Source organism: Miniopterus schreibersii, assembly GCF_964146895.1.
Source record: "Miniopterus schreibersii genome assembly, chromosome: 1".
In the NCBI taxonomy this organism is placed as follows: Eukaryota; Metazoa; Chordata; class Mammalia; order Chiroptera; family Miniopteridae; genus Miniopterus; species Miniopterus schreibersii.
This window is the reverse complement of record NC_138101.1, coordinates 79,125,083-79,151,155: the sequence shown is the minus strand read 5'-3', so window position 1 is coordinate 79,151,155 and position 26,073 is coordinate 79,125,083. Positions and strand designations below refer to the sequence as shown.

The following is a 26,073-nucleotide window of genomic DNA, read 5'->3' as shown; positions in this document are numbered from 1 at the left end:
ACACCTAGGTGGGCTTACTCACTAGAAAAATTCATAGGACTCAACATGTAGTTTTACTTGTACCTGTGATTTACTAGAGTGGAAGGATCATAGGACAATCTGGAAGGAGAAAAGGAGTGTGTGACAAAGTGTGGAGGACACGAGGCACAAGCTTGCAAGAGCTGTCTCGCTGTGGAGTTCCCAGGATGTGCTCAAGTATTCCACTGTCAAATTCTGACAAGACATATGAAATGCCATCTACCAGTTCCAGAGTCCTGTTAAACTTAGTGCCAAGGATTTTATGGCATCCTAGTCACATCAGCATCTTCCCCATAGTGTGTGCCAAAATTCGAGATGGCCAGGTGGAAAGCAAGTGTTCAGAATGAATCCCATTGGTTATACAACTCCTGGATCAACCTGGGTGGGCTCCTATAGTTTTTCTTTATTTCTTCCTTAATAGACTAGTATTCAGTGTTATTTGAACAGTTAATTGTAGGTGATTTCAAATCCAGAGGAATATTGTTGGACAAGAAGTTAATTTCTTTAGTCACGACTTCTAATATCCCAGCTTTATGTAAAAAATAAAAGGATTTTAAGATAAAAGGTAGTAGGTTTCCACTATAATCACAGTATAACACACTGGACTTTTTAAGAGAGGATCTTTTGTTTAGTTTTTACAGCAAATGGATTAAACTAAGTAAAGAAGTACTTGTTATTACATACTGCTTTGTCTCACTGAAAAGTCACTAATCTAGGAACTGAAGAATAGTTCCGTGGAACCAGAAAGAATTGTTAAGGATAAGACTGCCAACACTTAGCCAGTGGGCAAGGATCCCAATGAGATTGGTTTCTAAACATCTACCAGTAGTACAGAAGTCAGAGGCAATGGCAGTTGAGAAGCAGAGGTTATTTTACATATTATACCAACTAGGTTTCACTATGATCAACTTCATTCATCAGAAGTCAAAACAGAATGAGGCATGTTGACTTTATTAGAAGAAGACGGTCCTTGCACTTGTTGAATAATTGTCATGACACTTTAATTTCCTTAGAACCACCTGCTGTATTGCCATTGTCCAAAGATAATCATAATAAATATTCAAATAGCGCTACACAGACTTAACAAATTATAATAAAAGGAGAGAAATGTTTCACAATAAGTAGAATGGCAGTGTGCTACCCAGCTGTGGCACTGAGTTGATTGTGCCTGCCACGTGAAATGCATGAGGACACCTTAAACTTAGTATACCTTCAACCAGAGCTTGTGTAAGTTGGTTTTTCAAATTATACAAAACATAAAGATGAAATAGAGGTTTGATCTTGAAGGTGTTCATAATATCAGAGAACTTTGCCTGGTTTATTTCTGTGTGTTTTTCAGAAATAGAATTTTGAAAGAAAATTTAAACATTCAGTTAATCATTGATCCTCTCGATGGTGTGCTCTTGAATTCTCAGGTGACATTTTGGTGCTAGGTGTTTTGCTGATGTTGCAGAATTCAAACATTTAAAAACCCGCTCCCAGCCCTCCAAGAGCTTGTTATTATCATTGTCATTTTTATTATTTCCTATACTTTACTCAATGCATACTAGATGCCAGAGTGCACTAGGAGCTTACCCTTGTCATTATTTATTCTTTTCATTGGTGTGTAGTATGTGCCAGACACTTGAAAGCCATGACGAGGACTAGAGTTTGAAAAATGTGGGTGAGGCCTTGGCCAGGTAGGTCAGTTGGTCAAAGCGTTGTCCCCAAATGCGAAAGTTGTGGGGTTGGTCTCTGGTCAGGGCACACACCAGAATCAACCAAGGAATGCATAAGGAAGTGGAAAAAGAAATCACTGTTTCTCTCTCTCTCTCTGATCTCCCTTCCTGTCTCTGTCAGAAATCAATTCAACAGAAGATTTATAATTAGAACATAAAATGTGTAGGTGGGATGTAAAGTAAGCATGCAGAAGGTGAAGAAATTTGCCAGGTAAAGGGGCAGAAGAGTGATGTTTAGTTGGAGGAACTTTCCGTTTGGCAGTGGGAACAGCAGTGCAAGGGCTCAGATGTAGAAGAGAACTTTGCGGCATTAATGCCGAGTTCTGTTTTGATGGTGCAGAATGTGCCCTGTGGGAATGCTTGGGAATGAGGTTAATACCTAGCGAAGGCAAGCTTATGAAAGTCTCCTACACCAGAAAGAAAGAGATCTTACCCTATAAGCCTTGGGCTGTCAGTCACATAGAATGGGCTTAGCTGCAGAGGGTAGGTGGCCTAATTAACTGTGGCCAAAACAATAGGAACCAGGATTGTTTTGGTGTTTCTGTGATGTCATCAGGATCCCAGTTGTCCCTTTCCAGGTGCGTGGTTGTCAGTGTTAAGGTGTCCTTTCCTGGCCAGCTGCTTAGCGAGGGCTCCGAGGCATCATATTCTCACATGACAGTGTGTAAAGGCTGGAAGGCCTGCTTTTCCTTATGCGTTTCTCCTTTCCTTTGAAATTTCCTGTTAAAAGCATAGTTGGCACACAATATATAACTTTCAGGTGTACAGCATGGTGGTTTCACATTTACATACTTTAGGATGTGATGACCACGCTAAGTCTAGTCACCCCCTATGTCTGTGCAAAGTTACTATGGTACTGACACATTCCCTGTGCTGGACACAGCATCCGGGGTGCTCACATATGATATAACTGCAAGGTTCACTTCTTATTTATCTTCTTCTTTTTCATGCATCTCCTCAACTCACTAGCCTTTGGCAACCATGAGTTATTCCCTGTAGCTATGGGTTGTTTTTCTGTTTGGTTTGTTTTGTTCGTTTTAGAGTCCACATGTAAGTGAGACATACTATATTTGTGGTCGTCTTATTTCACTTAGCATAACAGTTTCTTGGTCCTTTCATGTTGTGGTAAATGGCAAGATTTCCTTTTCTTCATGTCTGAGTGATAGTTCATTTATGCCATATATTGTTAAATCTTCTTGTTACCTATCGAACGACACCTACAATTCTTTCATATCTTAGCTATTGTAAATAATGTTGCAGTGCATATAGGGGTGCAGATATCTTTTCAAATCTGTGTTCCTGCTTTTGTTGAAGAAATGCCCAGAAGTGGAATGGCAGTTTTATTTCTAATTTTCTGAGGCATCTCCATGCTGTTTTTCATAGTGAGTGTACCAATTTACAATCCCACGAGTGGAGTGGGAGGCTTTCTCTTTTCTCCACATCATGGCCAACGCTAGTTATTTATTCATTTATTTATTTATTTATTCATTTATATCTTGAGGACAGCTATTCTGAGAGTCTGAGGTAGTCCTGCATTATGGCTTTCATTTGCATTTCCCTGATTGGTGATGCTGAGCTATATGTTTCTTTTAAATATGAGGAAAACTGAGGGGCTTGCAGTTGACTTCGGCTAACATTTTATAGGCTTGGGGTACATCACATGCTCACTCCTAGACTACTTAGTGGCAACCTAGGTACTGTGTTTAGCTTAGTATAATCATTTCTCTTTGTGTATCAGGACAGTAAATGTCCAAATACAGCTGGGGATCTCAAGCAAGAAGGAAGACTAAGGTAGAGGGTCAGCCATATTTACTACAGGGATTCATTGGAGCGCACTGAGCAGATGTGTCATAAGATTACACTTGCTGGGGGCACTCTGGTTTTGATATGAAGAGGTGATCAGGATGCTTTCTCTGTAAAGGTGCTGATTTTAGGTCATGTCGTCTGTCATATCTTCTCAAGTCTGCCATTGTAGTGTGAGAGCACTCACAAACAATATGTCAAGGAAAAGGGAGGACTGTGTTCCAGTGAGACTTTATGTACAAAACCAGATGACAGGTTGTATTATTGCCCATAGTCCCTAGTTTGCAAAGCGCTCATGTACAGGACAGATTGAAGGAAACCACATAAAGACAATGAAAGACAAAGGAAGCTTTGCCTCCTTGGACTACCCTCAGGGCATGATGAAGCTCTCACCCATACATGCTGAAATCAAGTCAGGAGGGTCAATTTATTCCATTGAAGATTATTGTGTTTTTCTAAGCGTATGTCTTTCTCGTTTGTTCTGCTTAAAAAATTTTAATTTATGAAGGAATAATAATTGTATAATTTTTGCCCCTGTGAAAGCCAATTGTTTGACTTGGGCAGTTGACAGTAGCAAAATAAAGCAGAGAAGGAAAAGATGTCTAGTTCACAGGATTTCATGACCATTAAGGGTAAAAAGTTAGTAGAGGGAGAGAAATCTAAGCTGGTTAATTCACATTTCTTCACCTTGTGCACTGGCATGTGAATTTGACATGGAGAATAAAACTCTATCAGTTGAACAGGGAAGAGCAACAGTTCAACAGGAAAGACCAGTTTTCCCCCATACATGTTGAGTTTGTTGGAATATCCATGGGTAACTCACCCTATATTTTGGATACAGTTTCTTTGACTTTTACCTTGTCCTGTCAACAACTACCTTTCACAGGAGAGACATATTTTTAGTGTCATGAGATATTAAGAAAGATGTTAGAAACAAACCAATAGATGTCTGTAATCGATAGAACCCTATTGTACTATCTTTGATAATTGTTGTTTTTCTAGCACTATCTCAGTGACTTGATTGATTCATATCTATTGTACAGAGGAGTGAAATCCTGCTTAGTTGGAGAAAATTGCCAGTGTGATGTTTCATTTCCTTTATATGCACTTTCATATAGTAGAGCATATTGTCTGTCATTAGGATTCTGCATTTTCTATTTTGAGTAATTTGCCTTGTTTTTTTCTTTCACAATGTATTCTGTCGCCATTTCATTTATCTTTTCATACCTTTCTTCAAACAGATCTCCAGGAATCTTCAGAAGAAACATCAAGAAGAACCGATTCCAAGAGAGGTATGCTTGAAATCACCCTCTGCCTCTAATCATGTGGAACATAGTATTCTGCATCATAAAAAGGCCAAATAAAGCCATTTTGTTAGGGGTTGCTGAACCCACACCTAGGTGGGCTTATTCACTAGAAAAATTCATAGGACTCAACATAGAATTTTACTCCTACCTGTGATTTACTAGAGTGGAAGTATCATAACACAATCAGCAAGGAGAAAAGGTGTGTGTGACAAAGAGTGGAGGACACCAGGCACAATCTTGCAAGAGCTCTCTCCCTGTGGAGTTCCCAGGATGTGCTCAAGTATTCCACTGTCAAATTCTGACAAGACATGAGAAATGCCATCTACCAGTCCAAGAGTCCCTTTCCTCAGTGCCAAGGGTTTTACCGCACCCTAGGCACATCGGCATCTTTCCCACAGTGTGTGCCAAAATTCGAGATGTCCAGATGAAAAGGAATTGTTCAGAATGAATCCCATTGTTTGTACAAACTCCTAGATCATGCTGGACTGGCTCTTATAGTGTTTCTTAAGTTCTTCCTTAATAGACGAGTATTTATTATTATTTAAACAGTTAATTGTAAGAGATTTAGAAACTTGACCAATATTGTTGGAGAAGTTCATTTATTTAGTCACCACTTCAAATATCCCATATGATATCTTTGTTTAACAAAGTAAAAGGAATTTAAGTTACGAGGTTGTATGTTTCCTCTATAATCACATTATGACAAACTTAACTTTTTAAGAAAGAATCTTCTTTTAGTTTTTAAAGCAAATGGATTACACTAAGTACATGAATACTTGTGATGGCATATTGATTTGTCTGAGTCAAAAGTCACTAAATCTAGGAAGTGAACAATACTTTCCTGGAATCAGAAACCAATGCTTAAGGATAAAAACGACACCACTTAGCCAGTGGACACGGATCCCAATGAGATTGGTTTTGTTCTTCTTAAAGAATCTTCATTTACGGAGGAAAATAATATTTGCTTGTATTTTCCCAATGGTGAAAGCCTTCGTTAAGAGCCCTTGTTAGACTGAAGCCGTTGACTGTAGCAAAATAAAGAAGAGAAAGGAAAGAGGTCTAGTTCATATGATTTCATGATAATTAAACATAAATATTATCATGGAGAGAGAAATGTAAGAGGTTTCATTCATAGGTCTCCATTGTGCACACTTGCATGTGAACTGGAGGTGGAGAATGGGACTTTATTTCATGAACAGGGAAGAGCAACAGCTCAACAGGAAAGACCACTTTTTTTCCATACATGTTGTTTCTTGCAATATCCATGGGTAACGCACCCAACATTTTGGATACAGTTTCTATGACTTTTTACCCTGTTTTTTCAACAACTCCCTTTCATAGGTGTGCCATGTTTTTAGTATCATAAAATATTAAGGAAAAGTTTAGAAATAAAGAAATAGAACTCTGGAATCACTAGAAAACTGTTGTACTGGCTTTGAAAATTATTGTTTTGCTTTTGCTACCCTAGTTTCTTGATTTATTGAGAACTATTGTAAAAAGGAATTAAATGTCCTTAGAGAAAATTGCCAGTTTGATATTTCATTTCATTTATAGGCACTTGCATATGGGAGATCAGGCTCTCTATCATTAGGATTCTGCATTTCCTATTTAAGGAAATTGCCTTGTTTTTTTGTTACACAATGTATTCTGATGTCATTGTTTCATTTATCTTTTTCTTCCTTTAATAGATCTACTGCAATCCAAAAAGGAAGCAATAAGAAGACCCAGTTCCACGAGAGGTATGCTTGAAATCACCCTCTGCCTGTAATTATGTGCAACATACCATCCCGCAGCATAAAATTGTCACATGTGCCATTCAGACAGGGGTTCCTGAACCCACAGCTAGGTGGGCTTACTGACTAGAAAATTCATAGGACTGAACATGTAGTTTTACTCTTACCTATGATTTCCTAGAGTGGACAGGTCATAAAACAACCAGGAAAGAGAAAATGTGTGTGACAAAGTGTGGAGGACACCAGGTAACCGTTTGCAAGAGCTCTCTCCCGGTGGAGTTCACAGGATGTGCTCAAGTATTCCACTGTCAAATTCTGAGAAGACATGTGAAATGCCATCTACCTAACCCCAGAGTCCTTTTAGACCCAGTGCCAAGGGTTGTATGGCACCCTAGTCCCATCGACATCTTCCCAATAGTGTGTGCCAAAATTCTAGATGGCCAGATGGCAAGCAACTGTTCAGAATGAATCCCATTGGTTGTACACACTCCTAGATCATGCTGGACAGGCCTCCTATCGTGCTTCTTAATTTCTTCCTTAGGGGACTAGTATTTATTATTATTTAAACAGTTAATTGTAAGAGATTTAGAAACTTGACCAATATTGTTGGAGCAGTTCATTTATTTACTCACCACTTCAAATATCCCATATGATATCTTTATATAACAAAGTAAAAGAATTTTAAGTTAAGCAGTTGCATGTGTCCTCTTTAATCACAGTATGAGAAACTTAACATATTAAGACAGGATCTTTTGTTTAGTTTTAATAGCAAATGGATTACACTAAGTATATAAATACTTGTTATTGCGTATTGATTTGTCTCAGCAAAAAGTCACTAAAACTAGGAACTGAACAATACTTTCTTGGAATCAGAAACGAATGCTAAGGGATAAAAATGACTCCACTTAGCCAGTGGGCAAAGATCCGAATGAGACTGGTTTTGTTCTTCTTAAAGAATCTTCATTGATGAAGGAAAACAATATTTGCTGTTATTTTCTCCCTTGTGAAAGCCATCGTTAAGAGCCCCTGTTAGACTAAGGCCATTGACTGTAGCAAAATAAAGAAGAGAAAGGATTGAGGTCTAGTTCATATGATTTCATGATAATTAAATGTAAATATTATGGAGAGGGAAACCTAAGACGGTTCATTCATAGGTCTCCAGTGTGCACACTGCCATGTGAACTGGAGATGCAGAATGGGACTTTATCAGATGAACAGGGAAGAGCAACAGCTCAACAGGAAAGACCAATTTTTCCACATACATGTTGAGTTTCCTGGGGTATCCATGGGTAACTAAACGTATATTTTGGAAACAGTTTCATTGACTTTTTACCTTGTCCTTTCAACAACTGCCTTTCACAGGAGAGCCATGTTTTTAGTGTCATAAGATATTAAGAAAAACTTCAGAAACAAAGAAACAGAGCTCTGTAATCACTCGAACACTACTGTAATGTATTGGAGAATTATTGTTTTTCTTTCGCTATCTTAGTTTCTTGATTCATTCAGAACTATTGTCAAAAGGAATTATGTGTTGCTAGAGAAAATTGCCAGTGTGATGTTTTATTTCATTTATAGGCACTTACATACCATAGAGAAGGCTGTCTATGACTAGGATTCTGCATTTTCTATTTTGAGGAAATTGCCTTGTTTTTTTGTTTCACATTGTTTTCTGACATCATTGTTTCACTTATCTTTTTGTTCCTCTATTCAAATAGATCTACTGCAATCTACAGAAGAAGCAGTAAGAAGACCCAGTTCCAAGAGAGGTATGCTTGAATCACCCTCTGCCTCTAATCATGTGGAACATACCATCCCGCATCAGAAAATTGTCACATAATGCCATTCTGATAGAGGTTCCTGAACCCACAGATAGGTGGGTTTACTCACTAGATAATTCATAGGACTCAACATGTAGTTTTACTCTTACCTATGATTTATTAGAGTGGAAGGATCATAGGACAATCAGGAAAGAGAAAATATGTGTGTGACAAGGTGTGGAGGACACCGGGCACTCACTTGGAAATCTCTCTCCGTGTGGAGTTCCCAGGATGTGCTCAAGTATTCCACTGTCAAATTCTGACAAGACATGTGAGATGCATCTACCAGCCCCAGAGTCCCTTTAGAGTCAGTGCCAAGGGTTTTATGGCACCCTAGTCAGATGGGCATCTTCCCCACAGTGTGTGCCAAAATTCTAGATGGCCAGAAGGCAAGTAAGTGTTCAGAATGAATCCCATTGGTTGTGCAGACTCCTGGATCACATTGGACGGGCCTCCTATAGTGTTTCTTAAATTCTTCCTTAATACACTAGTATTTATTATTATTTAAACAGTTAACTGTAAGAGCTTTTAAACCTTGAGCAATATTGTTGGAGATGAAGTTCATTTATTTAGTCACCATTTCCAATATCCCATATGATATCTTTATGTAACAAAGTAAAAGGATTATAAGTTAAGAGGTTGCATGTGTCCTCTATAATCACAGTATGAGAAACTTAATGTGTTAAGACAGGATCTTTTGTTTAGTTTTTAGAGCAAATGCATTACACTAATATATAAATACTTCTTATTGCATATTGATTTGTCTCAGCAAAATGTCACTACAACTAGGAACTGAACAATACGTTTTTGGAATCAGAAACCAATGGTTAAGGATAAAAACGACTCTACTTAGCCAGTGGGCATGGATCCCAATGAGATTGGTTTTGTTCTTCTTAAAGAGTCTTCATTGATGAAGGAAAATAATATTTGCTGTTATTTTCTCCCCTGTGAGTGCCATCGTTAAGAGCCCGTTAGACTAAGGCCGTTGACTGTAGCAAAATAAATAAGAGAAAGGAAAGAGGCCTAGTTCATATGATTTCATGATAATTAAATGTAAATGTTATCATGGAGAGAGAAATGTAAGATGGTTCATTCATAGATCTCTAGTGTGCACACTGGCATGTGAACTAGAGGTGGAGATTGGGACTGTATTAGATGAACAGGGAAGAGGAACAGGTCCACAGGAAAGACAAGTTTATTTCCATACATGTTGAGGTTGTTGGGGTGTCCATGGGTATCTTTTTTTCCCTTTATTCAAATAGATCTACTGCAATCGACAGAAGAAACAGTAAGAAGACCCAGTTCCAAGAGAGGTATGCTTGAAATCACCCTCTGCCTCTAATCATGTGCAACCTACCATCCCACATCATAAAATTTTCACATAATGTCATTCTGAGAGCGGTTCCTGAACCCACAGCTAGACAGGCTTATTCACTAGAAAATTCATAGGACTCAACATGTAGTTTTACTCTTACCTATGATTTACCTGAGTGGAAGGATCATAGGACAATCAGGAGAGAGAAAATATGTGTGTGACAAAGTGTGGAGGACACCAGGTACCCTCTCGCAAATCTCTCTCCGTGTGGAGTTCCCAGGATGTGCTCAAGTATTCCACTGTCAAATTCTGACAAGACATGTGAAATGCCATCTACTAAACCACAGAGTCCCTTTAGACTCAGTGCCAAGGGCTTTATGGCACCCTAGTCACTTGGGCATCTTCCCCATAATGTGTGCCCAAATTCTAGATGGCCAGATGGCAAGCAAGTGTTCAGAATGAATCCCATTGGTTGTACAAAGTCTTGGAACATGCTGGACGAGCTCCTATAGTGTTTCTTAATTTCCTCCTTAAGAAACCATTTTTTATTATTATTTAAACAGTTAATTGTAAGAGATTTAGAAACTTGAGCAATATTGTTGGACAAGAAGTTCATTTATTTAGTCACCACTTCCAATATCCCATATGACATCTTTATGTAAAAAAGGAAAAGGATTTTAAGTTAAGAGGTTGTATGTTTCCTCTATAATCACAGTATGAGAAACTTAACTTGTTAAGACAGGATCTTTTGTTTAGTTTTTATAGTAAATGGATTGCACTAACTATATAAATACTTGTTATTGCATATTGATTTGACTCAGCAAATAGTCACTAAAACTAGGAACTGAACAATACTATCCTGGAATTAGAAACCAATGCTTAAGGATAAAAACGACTCCCCTTAGCCAGTGAGCAAGGATCCCAATGACATTCGTTTTGTTGTTCTTAAAGAATCTTCATTTACTAAGGAAAATAATATTTTCTGTTATTTTCTGCTTTGTGAAAACCATCGGTAAGAACCCCTGTTAGACTAAGGCCATTGAATGTAGCAAAATAAAGACGAGAAAGGAAAGAGGTATAGTTAATATGATTTCATGATAATGAAATGTAAGTTTTATCATGGAGAGAGAAATCCAAGGTGATTCACTAATAGGTCTCCAGCGTGCACACTGGCGTGTGATGTGGAGGTGGGGAATGGGACTTTATTAGATGAACAGGGAAGAGCAATAGCTCAACAGGAAAGACCAGTTTTTTTCCATACATGTTGAGGTTGTTGGGGTGTCCATGGGTGTCTTTTTGTTCCTTTATTCAAATCGATCTACTGCAATCTACAGAAGAAGCAGTAAGAAAACCCAGTTCCAAAAGAGGTATGCTTGAAATCACCCTCTGCCTCTAATCATGCGGAACATAGTATCCCACATCATAAAATTGCCACATAATGCCATTCTGATAGGGATTCCTGAACCCACACCTAGGTGGGCTTACTCACTAGAAAATTTATAGGACTCAACATGTAGTTTTACTCTTACCTATGATTTACTAGAGTGGAAGGATCATAGGACAATCAGGAAAGAGAAAATGTGTGTGTGACAAAGTGTTGAGGACACCAGGCACCCACTTGCATGAGCTCTCTTGCTGTGTAGTTCCCAGGATGTACTCAAGTATTCCACTGTCAAATTCTGACAAGACATGTGAAATGCCATCTACCAGTCCCAGAGTCCCTTTAGACTCAGTGCCAAGGGTTTTATGGCACCCTAGTCACATCGGCATCCTCCCCATAGTGTGTCCCAAAATTCTAGATGACCAGATGGCAAGCAGGTGTTCAGAATTAATCCCATTGGTTGTACAGACTCCTGGATCATGCTGGACAGGCCTCCTATAGTGTTTCTTAATTTCTTCCTTAATACACTAGTATTTATTATTATTTGAACAGTTAATTGTAAGAGATTTTATAACTTGAGCAATATTTTTGGAGAAGAAGTTCATTTATTTAGTCACCACTTCAAATATACCATATGATATCTTTATGTAAAGCCTAAAAGCATTTTAAGTAAAGTGGTTGCGTGTGTCCTCTATAATCACAGTATGAGAAACTTAACGTGTTAAGACAGGATCTTTTGTTTAGTTTTTATAGAAATGGATTACACTAAGTATATAAATAATTGTTATTGTGTATTAAATTGTCTCAGCAAAAAATCACTAAAACTAGGAACTGAACAATACTTTCTTGGAATCAGAAACCAATGCTTAAGGATAAAAATGACTCCACTTAGCCAGTGGGTAAGGATCCCAATGAGATTGGTTTTGTTCTTAATAAAGTATCTTCATTTACGAAGGAAAATAATATATGGTGTTATTTTCTCTCCTGTGAAAGCCATCGTTAAGAGCCCCTGTTAGACTTAGGCCATTGACTGTAGCAAAATAAAGAAGAGAAAGGAAAGAGGCCTAGTTCATATGATTTCATGATAATTAAATGTAAGTGTTATCATGGAGAGAGAAACCTAAGACTGTTCATTCATAGGTCTCCAGTGTGCATACTGGCGTGTGAACTGGAGGTGCAGAATAGGACTTTATTAGATGAACAGGGAAGAGCAACAGTTCAACAGGAAAGACCAGATTTTCCCCATACATGATCAGTTTGTTGGAATATCCATGGGTAACTCAGCCTACATTTTAGATACAGATTTTTCACTTTTTACCTTTCCCTATTAACAACTACCTTTCATAGGAGAGCCATGTTTTTAGTGTCATAAGTTATTAACAAAGATGTTAGAAACAAACAAATAGAACTCTGTAATCACTAGAACCCTGTTGTACTGTCTTTGAGAATTATTGTTTCTCTCTCGCTAACCCAGTTACTTGATTAATTTATATGGATTGTACAAGGGAATGATACTGTGCTTAGTCCAAGAAAACTGCCAGTGTGATGTTTCATTTCTGTTTTAGTCACTTTCATACAGTAGAGCATGTTGTCTATCATGAGGATTCTGCATTTTCTATTTTGAATAAATTGCATTGTTGTTTGTTTCACATTGTTTTCTGTGTTCATCGTTTGATTTATCTTTTCATTCCTTTATTCAAATAGGTCTACTGCAATGTACAAAAAAAGCAATAAGAAGACCCAGTTCCAAGAGAGGTATGCTTGAAATCACCCTCTGCCTCTAATCATGGGGAACATACCATCTGGCATCATAAAAATGCCACATAATACCATTTTCTTAGGGGTTCCGACCCACAACTAGGTGGGCTTACTCACTAGAGAAATTCATAGGACTCAACATATAGTTTTACTTGTACCTGTGATTTACTAGAGTGGAAGGATCATAGGACAATCTGGAAGGAGAAAAGGTGTGTGTGACAAAGTGTGGAGGACACGAGGCACAAGCTTGCAAGCGCTGTCTCGCTGTGGAGTTCCCAGGATGTGCTCAAGTATTCCACTGTCAAATTCTGACAAGACATATGAAATGCCATCTACCAGTTCCAGAGTCCTGTTAAACTTAGTGCCAAGGGTTTTTTGGCATCCTAGTCTCATCAGCATCTTCCCCATAGTGTGTGCCAAAATACGAGATTGCCAGATGGCAAGCAAGTGTTCAGAATGAATCCCATTGGTTATACAACTCCTGGATCAACCTGGGTGGGCTCCTATAGTTTTTCTTTATTTCTTCCTTAATAGACTAGTATTCAGTGTTATTTGAACAGTTAATTGTAGGTGATTTCAAATCCAGAGGAATATTGTTGGACAAGAAGTTAATTTCTTTAGTCACGACTTCTAATATCCCAGCTTTATGTAAAGAATAAAAGGATTTTAAGATAAGAGGTAGTAGGTTTCCACTATAATCACAGTATAACACACTGGACTTTTTAAGAGAGGATCTTTTGTTTAGTTTTTACAGCAAATGGATTAAACTAAGTAAAGAAATCCTTGTTATTACATACTGCTTTGTCTCACTGAAAAGTCACTAATCTAGGAACTGAAGAATAGTTCCGTGGAACCAGAAACAATTGTTAAGGATAAGACTGCCAACACTTAGCCAGTGGGCAAGGATCCCAATGAGATTGGTTTCTAAACATCTACCAGTAGTACAGAAGTCAGAGGCAATGGCAGTTGAGAAGCAGAGGTTATGTTACATATTATACCAACAAGGTCTCACTATGATCAACTTCACTCGTCAGAAGTCAAAACAGAATGAGGCATGTTGACTTCATTAGAAAAAGACAGTCCTTCTACTTGTTGAATAATTGTCATGACACTAATTTCCTTAGAAGCACATGCTGTATTGCCATTGTTCAAAAGATAATCATAATAAATATTCAAATAGCGCTACACGGACTTAACAAATTATAATAAGAGCAGAGAAATATTTCACAATAAGTAGAATGGCAGTGTGCTACCCAGCTGTGGCACTGAGTTGATTGTGCCTGCCACGTGAAATGCATGAGGACACCTTAAACTTAGTATACCTTCAACCAGAGCTTGTGTAAGTTGGTTTTTCAAATTATACAAAACATAAAGATGAAATAGAGGTTTGACCTTGAAGGTGTTCATAATATCAGAGAGCTGTGCCTGGTTTATTTCTGTGTGTTTTTCAGAAACAGAATTTTGAAAGAAAATTAAAAATTCAGTTAATCATCGATCCTCTTAATGGTTTGCTATTGAACTCTCAGGTATCATTTAGGTGGTAGGTGTTATACTGATGTTGCAGAATTCAAACATTTAAAAACCCGCTCCCTGCCCTCCAAGAGCTTATTATCATTGTCATTTTTATTATTTCCTATGCTTCACTCAATGCATACTAGATGGCAGAGTGCACTAGGAGCTTACCCTTGTCATTATTTATTCTTTTCATTGGTGTGTAGTATGTGCCAGACACTTTAGAGCCATGACAAGGACTAGAGTTTGAAAAATGTGGGTGAGGCCTTGGCCAGGTAGGTCAGTTGGTTAAAGCATTGTCCCCAAATGCGTAAGTTGTCGGTTTGGTCTCTGGTCAGGACACATACCTGAATCAACCAAGGAATGCATAAGGAAGTGGAAAAAGAAATCACAGATTCTATCTCTCTCTGTTTCTCCCTTCCTGTCTCTGTCAGAAATCAATTAAATAGAAGATTTATAATTAGAACATAAAATGTGTAGGTGGGATGTAAAGTAAGCATGCAGAAGGGGAAGAAATTTGCCAGGTAAAGGGACAGAAGAGTGACGTTTAGCTGGAGGAACTTTCCGTTTGGCAGTGGGAACAGCAGTGCAGGGGCTCAGATGTAGAAGAGAACTTTGCAGCATTAATGCCCAGTTCTGTTTTGATGGTGCAGAATGTGTCCTGTGGGAATGCTTGGGAATGAGGTTAATACCTAGCGAAGGCAAGCTTATGAAAGTCTCCTACACCAGAAAGGAAGAGATCTTACCCTATAAGCCTTGGGCTGTCGGTCACATAGAATGGTCTTCGCTTCAGACGATCGATGGCCTAATTAACTGTGGCCAAAGCAATAGGAACCAGGATTGTTTTGGTTTTTCTTGATGTCATCAGGATCCCAGTTGTCCCTTTCCAGGTGCATGGTTGTCAGCGTTAATGTTTCCTTTCCTGGCCAGCTGCCTAGCGATGGCTCCGAGGCATCATATTCTCACATGACAGTGTGTAAAGGCTGGAAGGCCTGCTTTTCCTTATGCGTTTCTCCTTTCCTTTGAAATTTCCTGTTAAAAGTATAGTTGGCACACAATATATAACTTTCAGGTGTACAGCATGGTGGTTTCACATTTACATACTTAAGAAGTGATGACCACGCTAAGTCTAGTCACCCTCTATGTCTGTGCAAAGTTACTACGGTACTGACGCATGTCCTGTGCTGTACACTGCGTCCGGGGTGCTCACATATGATATAACTGCAAGATTCTCTTCTTATTCATCTTCTTTTTCATGCGTCTCCTCAACTCATTAGCCTTTGGCAACCATGAGTTTATTCCCTATAGCTATGGGTTGTTTTTCTGTTTGGTTTGTTTTGTTCGTTTTAGAGTCCACATGTAAGTGAGACATACTATATTTGTCATCGTCTTATTTCACTTAGCATAACAGTTTCTTGGTCCTTTCATGTTGTGGTAAATGGCAAGATTTCCTTTTTTTCATGTCTGAGTGATATTTCATTTATAACATATATTGTTAAGTCTTCTTTTTACCTATCGAAAGACACCTACATTGCTTTCATATCTTAGCTATTGTAAATAATGTTGCAGTGTGTATAGGGGTGCAGATATCTTTTCAAATCTGTGTTCCTGCTTTTGTTGAAGAAATGCCCAGAAGTGGAATGGCAGTTTTATTTCTAATTTTCTGAGGCATCTCCATGCTGTTTTTCATACTAAGTGTACCAATTTACAATCCCACAAGTGGAGTGGGAGGCTTTCTCTTTTCTCCACATTGTTGCCAACACTATTTATTTATTTATGTATTTATGTATTTATGTATTTATTTATTTATTTCTATCTGAGGACAGCTATTCTGAGAGTCTGAGGTGGTCCTGCATTATGGCTTTCATTTGCATTTCCCTGATTGGTGATGCTGAGTTATATGTTTCTTTTAAATATGAGGAAAACTGAGGGGCTTGCAGTTGACTTCGGCTAACATTTTATAGGCTTGGGGTACATCACATGCTCACTCCTAAAACACTTAGTGGTAAACTAGGTACTGTGATTAGCTTAGTATAATCATTTCTCTTTGTGTATCAAGACAGTAAGTGTCCAAATACAGCTGGGGATCTCAAGCAAGAAGGAAGACTAAGGTAGAGGGTCAGCCATATTTACTACAGGGATTCATTGGAGCGCACTGAGCAGATGTGTCATAAGATTACACTTGCTGGGGGCACTCTGGTTTTGATATGAAGGGGTGATCAGGATGCTTTCTCTGTAAAGGTGCTGATTTTAGGTCATGTCGTCTGTCATATCTTCTCAAGTCTGCCATTGTAGTGTGAGAGCACTCACAAACAATATGTCAAGGAAAAGGGAGGACTGTGTTCCAGTGAGACTTTATGTACAAAACCAGATGACAGGTTGTATTATTGCCCATAGTCCCTAGTTTGCAAAGCGCTCATGTACAGGACAGATTGAAGGAAACCACATAAAGACAATGAAAGACAAAGGAAGCTTTGCCTCCTTGGACTACCTTCAGGGCATGATGAAGCTCTCACCCATACATGCTGAAATCAAGTCAGGAGGGTCAATTTATTCCATTGAAGATTATTGTGTTTTTCTAAGCGTATGTCTTTCTCGTTTGTTCTGCTTAAAAAATTTTAATTTATGAAGGAATAATAATTGTATAATTTTTGCCCCTGTGAAAGCCAATTGTTTGACTTGGGCAGTTGACAGTAGCAAAATAAAGCAGAGAAGGAAAAGATGTCTAGTTCACAGGATTTCATGACCATTAAGGGTAAAAAGTTAGTAGAGGGAGAGAAATCTAAGCTGGTTAATTCACATTTCTTCACCTTGTGCACTGGCATGTGAATTTGACATGGAGAATAAAACTCTATCAGTTGAACAGGGAAGAGCAACAGTTCAACAGGAAAGACCAGTTTTCCCCCATACATGTTGAGTTTGTTGGAATATCCATGGGTAACTCACCCTATATTTTGGATACAGTTTCTTTGACTTTTACCTTGTCCTGTCAACAACTACCTTTCACAGGAGAGACATATTTTTAGTGTCATGAGATATTAAGAAAGATGTTAGAAACAAACCAATAGATGTCTGTAATCGATAGAACCCTATTGTACTATCTTTGATAATTGTTGTTTTTCTAGCACTATCTCAGTGACTTGATTGATTCATATCTATTGTACAGAGGAGTGAAATCCTGCTTAGTTGGAGAAAATTGCCAGTGTGATGTTTCATTTCCTTTATATGCACTTTCATATAGTAGAGCATATTGTCTGTCATTAGGATTCTGCATTTTCTATTTTGAGTAATTTGCCTTGTTTTTTTCTTTCACATTGTATTCTGCTGCCATTTCATTTATCTTTTCATACCTTTCTTCAAACAGATCTCCAGGAATCTTCAAAAGAAACATCAAGAAGAACCGATTCCAAGAGAGGTATGCTTGAAATCACCCTCTGCCTCTAATCATGTGGAACATAGTATTCTGAATCATAAAAAGGCCAAATAATGCCATTTTGTTAGGGGTTGCGGAACCCACACCTAGGTGGGCTTATTCACTAGAAAAATTCATAGGACTCAACATAGAATTTTACTCCTACCTGTGATTTACTAGAGTGGAAGTATCATAACACAATCAGCAAGGAGAAAAGGTGTGTGTGACAAAGAGTGGAGGACACCAGGCACAATCTTGCAAGAGCTCTCTCCCTGTGGAGTTCCCAGGATGTGCTCAAGTATTCCACTGTCAAATTCTGACAAGACATGAGAAATGCCATCTACCAGTCCAAGAGTCCCTTTCCTCAGTGCCAAAGGTTTTACCGCACCCTAGGCACATCGGCATCTTTCCCACAATGTGCCAAAATTCTAGATGTTCAGATGAAAAGGAATTGTTCAGAATGAATCCCATTGTTTGTACAAACTCCTAGATCAATCTGGACTGGCTCTTATAGTGTTTCTTAAGTTCTTCCTTAATAGACGAGTATTTATTATTATTTAAACAGTTAATTGTAAGAGATTTAGAAACTTGACCAATATTGTTGGAGAAGTTCATTTATTTAGTCACCACTTCAAATATCCCATATGATATCTTTATTTAACGAAGCAAAAGGAATTAAATTAAGAGGTTGTATGTTTCCTCTATAATCATATTATGACAAACTTAACTTTTTAAGAAAGAATCTTCTTTTAGTTTTTAAAGCAAATGGATTACACTAAGTACATGAATACTTGTGATGGCATATTGATTTGTCTCAGTCAAAAGTCACTAAATCTAGGAACTGAACAATACTTTCCTGGAATCAGAAACCAATGCTTAAGGATAAAAACAACACCACTTAGCCAGTGGGCACGGATCCCAATGAGATTGGTTTTGTTCTTCTTAAAGAATCTTCATTTACGAAGGAAAATAATATTTGCTTGTATTTTCCCAATGGTGAAAGCCTTCGTTAAGAGCCCTTGTTAGACTGAAGCCGTTGACTGTAGCAAAATAAAGAAGAGAAAGGAAGGAGGTCTAGTTCATATGATTTCATGATAATTAAATGTAAATATTATCATGGAGAGAGAAATCTAAGAGGTTTCATTCATAGGTCTCCAGTGTGCACACTGGCGTGTGAACTGGAGGTGGAGATTGGGCCTTTATTAGATGAACAGGGAAGAGCAACAGCTCAACAGGAAAGACCACTTTTTTTCCATACATGTTGTTTCTTGCAATATCCATGGGTAATGCACCCAACATTTTGGATACCATTTCTATGACTTTTTACCCTGTTTTTTCATCAACTCCTTTTCATAGGGGTGCCATGTTTTTAGTATCATAAAATATTCAGGAAAAGTTTAGAAAGAAAGAAATAGAACTCTGTAATCACTAGAACACTGTTGTACTAGCTTTGAGAATTATTGTTTTGCTTTTGCTATCCTAGTTTCTTGATTTATTGAGAACTATTGTAAAAAGGAATTAAATGTCCTTAGAGAAAATTGCCAGTGTGATATTTCATTTCATTTATAGGCACTTGCATATAGGAGATCAGGCTCTGTATCATTAGGATTCTGCTTTTCCTATTTGGAGGAAATTACCTTGTTTTTTTTGTTACACATTGTTTTCTCACATCATCGTTTCATTTATCTTTTTCTTCCTTTAATCAAATAGATCTACTGCAACCCAAAAAGGAAGCAATAAGAAGACACAGTTCCAAGAGAGGTATGCTTGAAATCACCCTCTGCCTCTAATCATGTGGAACATACCATCCCACAGCGTAAAATTGTCACATATGCCATTCTGATAGGGGTTCCTGAACCCACACCTAGGTGGGCTTATTCACTAGAAAATTCATAGGACTGAACATGTAGTTTTACTCTTACCTATGATTTCCTAGAGTGGACAGGTCATAAAACAACCAGGAAAGAGAAAATGTGTGTGACAAAGTGTGGAGGACACCAGGTAACCGTTTGCAAGAGCTCTCTCCCGGTGGAGTTCACAGGATGTGCTCAAGTATTCCACTGTCAAATTCTGAGAAGACATGTGAAATGTCATCTACGAAACCCCAGAGTCCCTGTAGACACAGTGCCAAGGGTTTTATGGCACCCTAGTCACATCTGCATCTTCCCCATAGTGCGTGACAAAAGTCTAGATGGCCAGATGGCAAGCAAGTTTTCAGAATGAATCCCATTGGTTGTACACACACCTAGATCATGCTGGATGGGCTCCTATTGTGTTTCTTAATTTCTTCCTTAAGAGACTAGTATTTAGTATTATTTAAACAGTTAATTGTAAGAGATTTTAAAACTTGAGCAATATTGTTGGAGAAGAAGTTGATTTATTTACTCACCACTTCAAATATCCCATATGATATCTTTATGTAATAAAGTAAAAGGATTATAAGTTTAGAGGTTGCATGTGTCCTCTATAATCACAGTATGAGATACTTAACGTGTTAAGACAGGATCTTTTGTTTAGTTTTTATACCAAATGGATTACACTAAGTATATAAATACTTGTTATTGCATATTGATTTGTCTCAGCAAAAAGTCGCGAAAACTAGGAACTGTACTTTCTTGGAATCAGAAACCAATGCTTAAGGATAAAAACGACTCCACTTAGCCAGTGGGCAAGGATCCCAATGACATTCATTTTGTTGTTGTTAAAGAATCTTCATTTACGAAGGAAAATAATATTTGCTGTTATTTTCTGCTTTGTGAAAACCATCGATAAGAACCCCTGTTAGTCTAAGGCCGTTGACTGTAGCAAAATAAGGAAGAGAAAGGAAAGAGGTCTAGTTCATATGATTTCATGATTATTAATTGTAAGTGTTATCATGGAGAGAGAAATCTAAGGTGGTTCACTAATAGGTCTCCAGCATGCACACTGGCATGTGAACTGGAGGTGGAGAATGGGACTTTATTATATGAACAGGGAAGAGCAATAGCTTAACAGGAAAGACTAGTTTTTTTCATACATGTTGAGGTTTTTGGGGTGTCCATGGGTATCTTTTTTTTCCTTTATTCAAATAGATCTACTGCAATCTACAGAAGAAGCAGTAAAAAGACCCAGTTCCAAGAGACGTATGCTTGAAATCACCCTCTGCCTCTAATCATATGGAACATACCATCCCACATCATGAAACTGTCACATAATGCCATTCTGACAGGGGTTCCTGAACCCACACCTAGGTGGGCTTACTCACTAGAAAATTCATAGGACTCAACATGTAGTTTTACTCTTACCTATGATTTCCTAGACTGGGAGGATCATACGACAATCAGGAGAGAGAAAATGTGTGTGTGACAAAGTGTGGAGGACCTGGGTACCCGCTTGCAAGTCTCTCTCCCTGTGGAGTTCCCAGGATGTGCTCAAGTATTCCACTGTCAAATTCTGAGAAGACATGTGAAATGCCATCTACCAAACCCCAGAGTCCCTTTAGACTCAGTGCCAAGGGTTTTATGGCACCCTAGTCACATCGACATCTTCCCTATAATGTGTGCCCAAATTCTAGATGGCCAGAGGGCAAGCAACTGTTCAGAATGTATCCCATTGGTTGTACAAACTCCTGGATCACGCTGGATGGGCTCCTATAGTGTTCCTTAATTTTTTCCTTAATAGACTAGTATTTATTATTATTTAAACAGTTAATTGTAAGAGATTTTAAAACTTGAGGAATATTGTTGGAGAAGAAGTTCATTTATTTAGTCACCACTTCAAATATCCCATATGATATCTTTATTTAAAAAAAGTAAAAGGATTTTAAATTAAGAGGTTGTGTATTTACTCTATAATCACAGTATGAGAAACTTAATGTGTTAAGACAGGATCTTTTGTTTAGTTTTTATAGCAAATGGATTACACTAAGTATATAAATACTTGTTATTGCGTATTGATTTGTCTCAGCAAAAAGTCACTAAAACTAGGAACTGAACAATACTTTCCTGGAATCACAAACCAATGCTTAAGGATAAAAACGACTCCACTTAGCCAGTGATCAAGGATCCCAATGAGATTGGTATTGTTCTTCTTAAAGAATCTTCATTTCCGAAGGAAAGTAATATTTGGTGTTATTTTGCCCAGTGTGCAAGTCATCATTAAGAGCCCCTGTTAGACTTAGGCCATTGACTGTAGCAAAATAAAGAAGAGAAAGGAAACCGGTCTAGTTCATAAGATTTCATGATAATTAAATGGAAATATTATCATGGAGAGAGAAATCTAAGATGGTTCATTCATAGGTCCCCAGTGTGCACACTGGTGTGTGAACTGGTGGTGCAGAATGGGACTTTATTAGGTGAACAGGGAAGAGCAACAGCTCAACAGGAATGACTAGTTTTATCCCATAAATGTTGAGATAGTTCGGATATCCATGGGTAACTCTCCCTACATTTTGGAAACAGTTTCTTTGACTTTTTACCTTGTTTTTACAACCACTGCCTTTCATAGGAGAGCCATGTTTTTAGTGTCCTAAGATATTAAGGAAAAGTTTAGAAACAATGAAATAGTACTCTGTAATCACTAGAACACTGTTGTTCTATCTTTGAGAATTATTGTTTTTCTTTCGCTATCCTAGTTGCTTGATTCATTCAGAACTGTTTTAAAAGGGAATTAAAGTGTCCTTAGAGAGAATTTCCAGTGTAATGTTTCAATTCATTTATAGCATCTTTCATTGTGTAAAACATGTTGTTAATTATTTGGATTTTGTTTTTTCCATTTTGAGTAAATAGGATATTTGGTTTTTTCACATTGTTTTTGACATTGTTTAATTTATCTCTTTCATGCCTTCCTTCAAATAGTCCTACAGGGATCTTCAAAAGAAGTATTAAGAAAAACAGACTCCCGGAGAGGTATGTTGGAAATCACCGTCTTCCTCTAATCATGTGGAACATACCATCCTGCGTCATAAAAATGCCACATAATGCCATTCTGTTAGGTGTTCCTTAACTCACACCTAGGTGGGCTTATGCACTGAAAAGATTCATAGGACTCAACATGTAGTGTTACTCCTACCTGTGATTTAGTAGAGTGGAAGGGTCTTAGGACAATCAACAAGGAGAAATGTTTTGTGTGACAAAGTGTGGAGGACACCAGGCACAAGCTTGGAAGAACTCTCTCCCTGTGGAGTTTCCAGGATATACTCAAGTATTCCAGTGTTAAATTCTGACAACACTTGTGAAATGTCACCTACCAATTCCAGAGTCTCGTTAAACTCAATGCCAAGGGTTTTATGGCACCCTAGTCACATCCCATAGCATCTTCCCCATAGTGTGTGCCAAAATTCTAGATGGCCAGATGGAAAACAAGTGTTCAGAATGAATCCCATTGGTTGTTCAAAGTTTTTAGTCGCAGTGAACCCCTCCTTACCTGTTAAGAAATTGTGTATACCCTCTCCTGATTCAGCTTATCTGGCACCAACCCAGGGTTAGCCATTTGAGTAAGACTTTCTATGGATAGCTGGTTTAGGCTTGCTGTGTAATATTTTTCTGCCCAGCAGTTATTGTCCTGACTGAATTTTTGGGATTGACTTAAAATTTTATTTTTAAAGCAAGTAATATGATTATATAACATTGTGCTGGTTTCAGTTGCATCATGCATATTTAATAGCAATGCCAGCCACTTTTGTTACTCTTGGTGAGTATTTCACAGGTATTTGTATATAAATGACTTGAGCAATATTAGGCATTTATAATCTTTTCTTTTTATTCAAATAATGTTTCAAGATCATTTTTAGATAAAATCAGCATGATGATTTCTGATTTAAAATAAAAATAAAAATTGTCTTTTAATTATAAGTATGATTTAGTTTTGATTTATATTGCACTTATTCCCTGTTTATAATTATAAAGAAGATAGTCAATGACATTTATCAGTGTTTTTCTTACCTTTCCTAGTACATATACAATTCAAGTCATTTGCTTGTTTATATCTTTTCATCTGCTTCATTCAATTGAGGGGATAATATCCATATTCTGATACTTGGATATTTCTTTTTTATATATTTATTAATTTTAATTTATCTTTATTGTTGAAAGTATTACAGGTGTCCCATTCCCCCGCCCCCAATTGATCCCCTCCACCTCGCTCCCACCTCCTCCCCAGGACTTTACCCCATTATTGACTGTGTCCATGGGTTACCCATATATGCATATAACTTCTTTGGTTAATCTCTTCCCACCCTCCATCCCCCTTCCCTCTTTTCTCTGAAATATGATCATCTGTTGCATGCGTCAGTGTCTCTGGATCTATTTAGTTTGTCAGATTCTTTTGTTCATTAGCTTTTTATTAAAGAAGACCCTTCAACATTTCCTGTAGTGCTGGTCTGGTGGTGATGAACTTCTTTAGTTTTTTCTTATCCTTGAATCTCTTTATCTGACCTTCAATTCGAAATGGTAGCTTTGCTGGAGAGAGCAATCTTGGTTGCAGTTCCTTGTTTTTCATCACTTTGAATATTTCTTGCCTCTCCCTTTTGGCCTGCAAATTTTCTGTTGAGAAATCAACTGACAGTTGTATGGGTGCTCCTTTGTAGGTAACTAACTGCTTTTCTCTTGCAGCTTTTAAGATTCTCTTTTTGTCTTTAACCTTAGGCATTTTAATTATGATGTGTCTTGCTGTGGGCCTCTTTGGGTTCCTCTTGTTTGGGAAACTCTGTGCGTTCTGGACTTGTAAGTCTATTTCTTTCCCCAGGTAGGGGAAGTTTTCTGTAATTATTTTTTCAAATAGGTTTGCAATTACTTGGTGTCTTTCTTCCCCTTCTGGCACCCCAATAATATGAATGTTGGGCCTCTAGAAGTTGTCTCAGAGGCTCCTTATACTATTTTCATATTTCTGGATTCTTTTTTCTTTTTTCTCATCTGTTTCAGTGCTTTTTGTTTCCTCACGTTCTGAATTGCTAATTTGATTCTCAGTGTCCTCTACTCTACTGTTGATTCCATGTAAATTATTCTTCATTTCAGTTCGTGTAGCCTTCATTTCAAATTTGTACTTTATTATCTCATTGATGGTCTCACTTGTTTTTGTAGTACTCTTACTAATGTGCTTTGAGTATCCTTATAAACAAAATTCTGAACTCTGTATCTGTTAGCTTGCTTGGTTCTATTTCATTTAGTTCCTTTTCTAGAGATTTCTTCTGTTCTTTTCTTTGTGACATGTTTCTTTGCCTCCACATTTTGGCTGCTTCCAAGTGTTTGTTTCTGTGTATTAGGTAGAGCTGCTGTGTCTCCTGGAATTTGTAGAGTGGCTTTGTGTAGTAGGTGTCCTGTAGGGTCCAGTGGCTCAGCCTCCCCAGTCACCTGATCTGGGCCTTTTAGGTGCTCCCCTGTGTGGGCTGTGTGCTCTGATTTGTTGTAGTTGAGGCTTGGTTGCTGTTGGTGTCCCTGGGAGGAATTGACCTGCAGGCCAATTGGCTATGAGGACCAGCTGCAACTACAACTAAAGAGCTAGTGTGCTGGAGGCACCCCTATGGATCAGGATTTACTTCAGTGGAGCTTTGGTGTGCACCAATTGTGCCCCTTGAGTGTTTCACTTGTGGATGTAGTAGGGTTATAATCCAGCGTGGTCTAGTCTGACCACCAGGTGCACTGTCTCTGGGGCCTCCTGGGAGGTGCAAAGTCAGCCTCTGCCAGTGCCTTGCCCAAGTTCACCCAGCATGAGCTACACAGCAAACCATAGTTAGCTGCTACTTGCGCTGGGCTTGGAGGTGTCCAGGAGAGGCCAAGTTATGCAGGCTGCCACTAGTGCCAGGGCTGTGGCCACTCACAAGACATGTGGGGCATGCTGCTGCTTGCTTGAGAGATTTTAGGAAAGTCCTAAACAAATGATTTGAGAGGCCACTTGCATAGAAAAGCCACTGGAAATGGCTTGGTTGAGCTGGCAAGTAGGGAGGGGCGGGTCTCCTGGAATCACCGGGGCGAGGCCAAAGGTGTGAGTCAGTTGGTGGAGATTCAAATATGCCACCTGCCTCCTGGCTCTGTGGGGGGAGGGCTTGAGAAAGGAGCAATGGCCTCTGCCAGCTCTTCTGCCTGGGAGAAAGCTGCCCCTCTACCTCTCACTCTGATTTCAGGGAAGTTAGTTCCTCCCCAAATGTCCCAGATCCTTTTTTTTTTTTTTTTTTAAATATATCTTTATTGATTTCAGAGAGAGGAAGGGAGAGGGAGAGAGAGAGATAGAAACATCAATGATGAGAGAGTCATTGATCAGCTGCAGCCCACAACAGGGGCATGTACCTTGACCGGGAATTGAACCCTGATCACCTGGATACTAG

At 38.3% G+C, this 26,073-nt stretch overlaps 1 protein-coding gene across 1 annotated transcript in view; it reads left to right on the top strand.

Annotated features, from left to right (window-relative positions):
• The window catches only part of LOC308553030 (uncharacterized protein), an 85,043-nt gene that overhangs the window by 31,762 nt on the left and 27,208 nt on the right, over window positions 1-26,073 (top strand). The window contains exons 12-17 of the mRNA XM_081128540.1: window positions 4,781-4,831; window positions 6,535-6,585; window positions 8,295-8,345; window positions 9,659-9,709; window positions 12,797-12,847; window positions 22,610-22,660. Of these exons, the coding sequence (XP_080984666.1) occupies window positions 4,781-4,831; window positions 6,535-6,585; window positions 8,295-8,345; window positions 9,659-9,709; window positions 12,797-12,847; window positions 22,610-22,660 (306 nt within the window). The remainder of the gene's footprint in view (window positions 1-4,780; window positions 4,832-6,534; window positions 6,586-8,294; window positions 8,346-9,658; window positions 9,710-12,796; window positions 12,848-22,609; window positions 22,661-26,073) is intronic.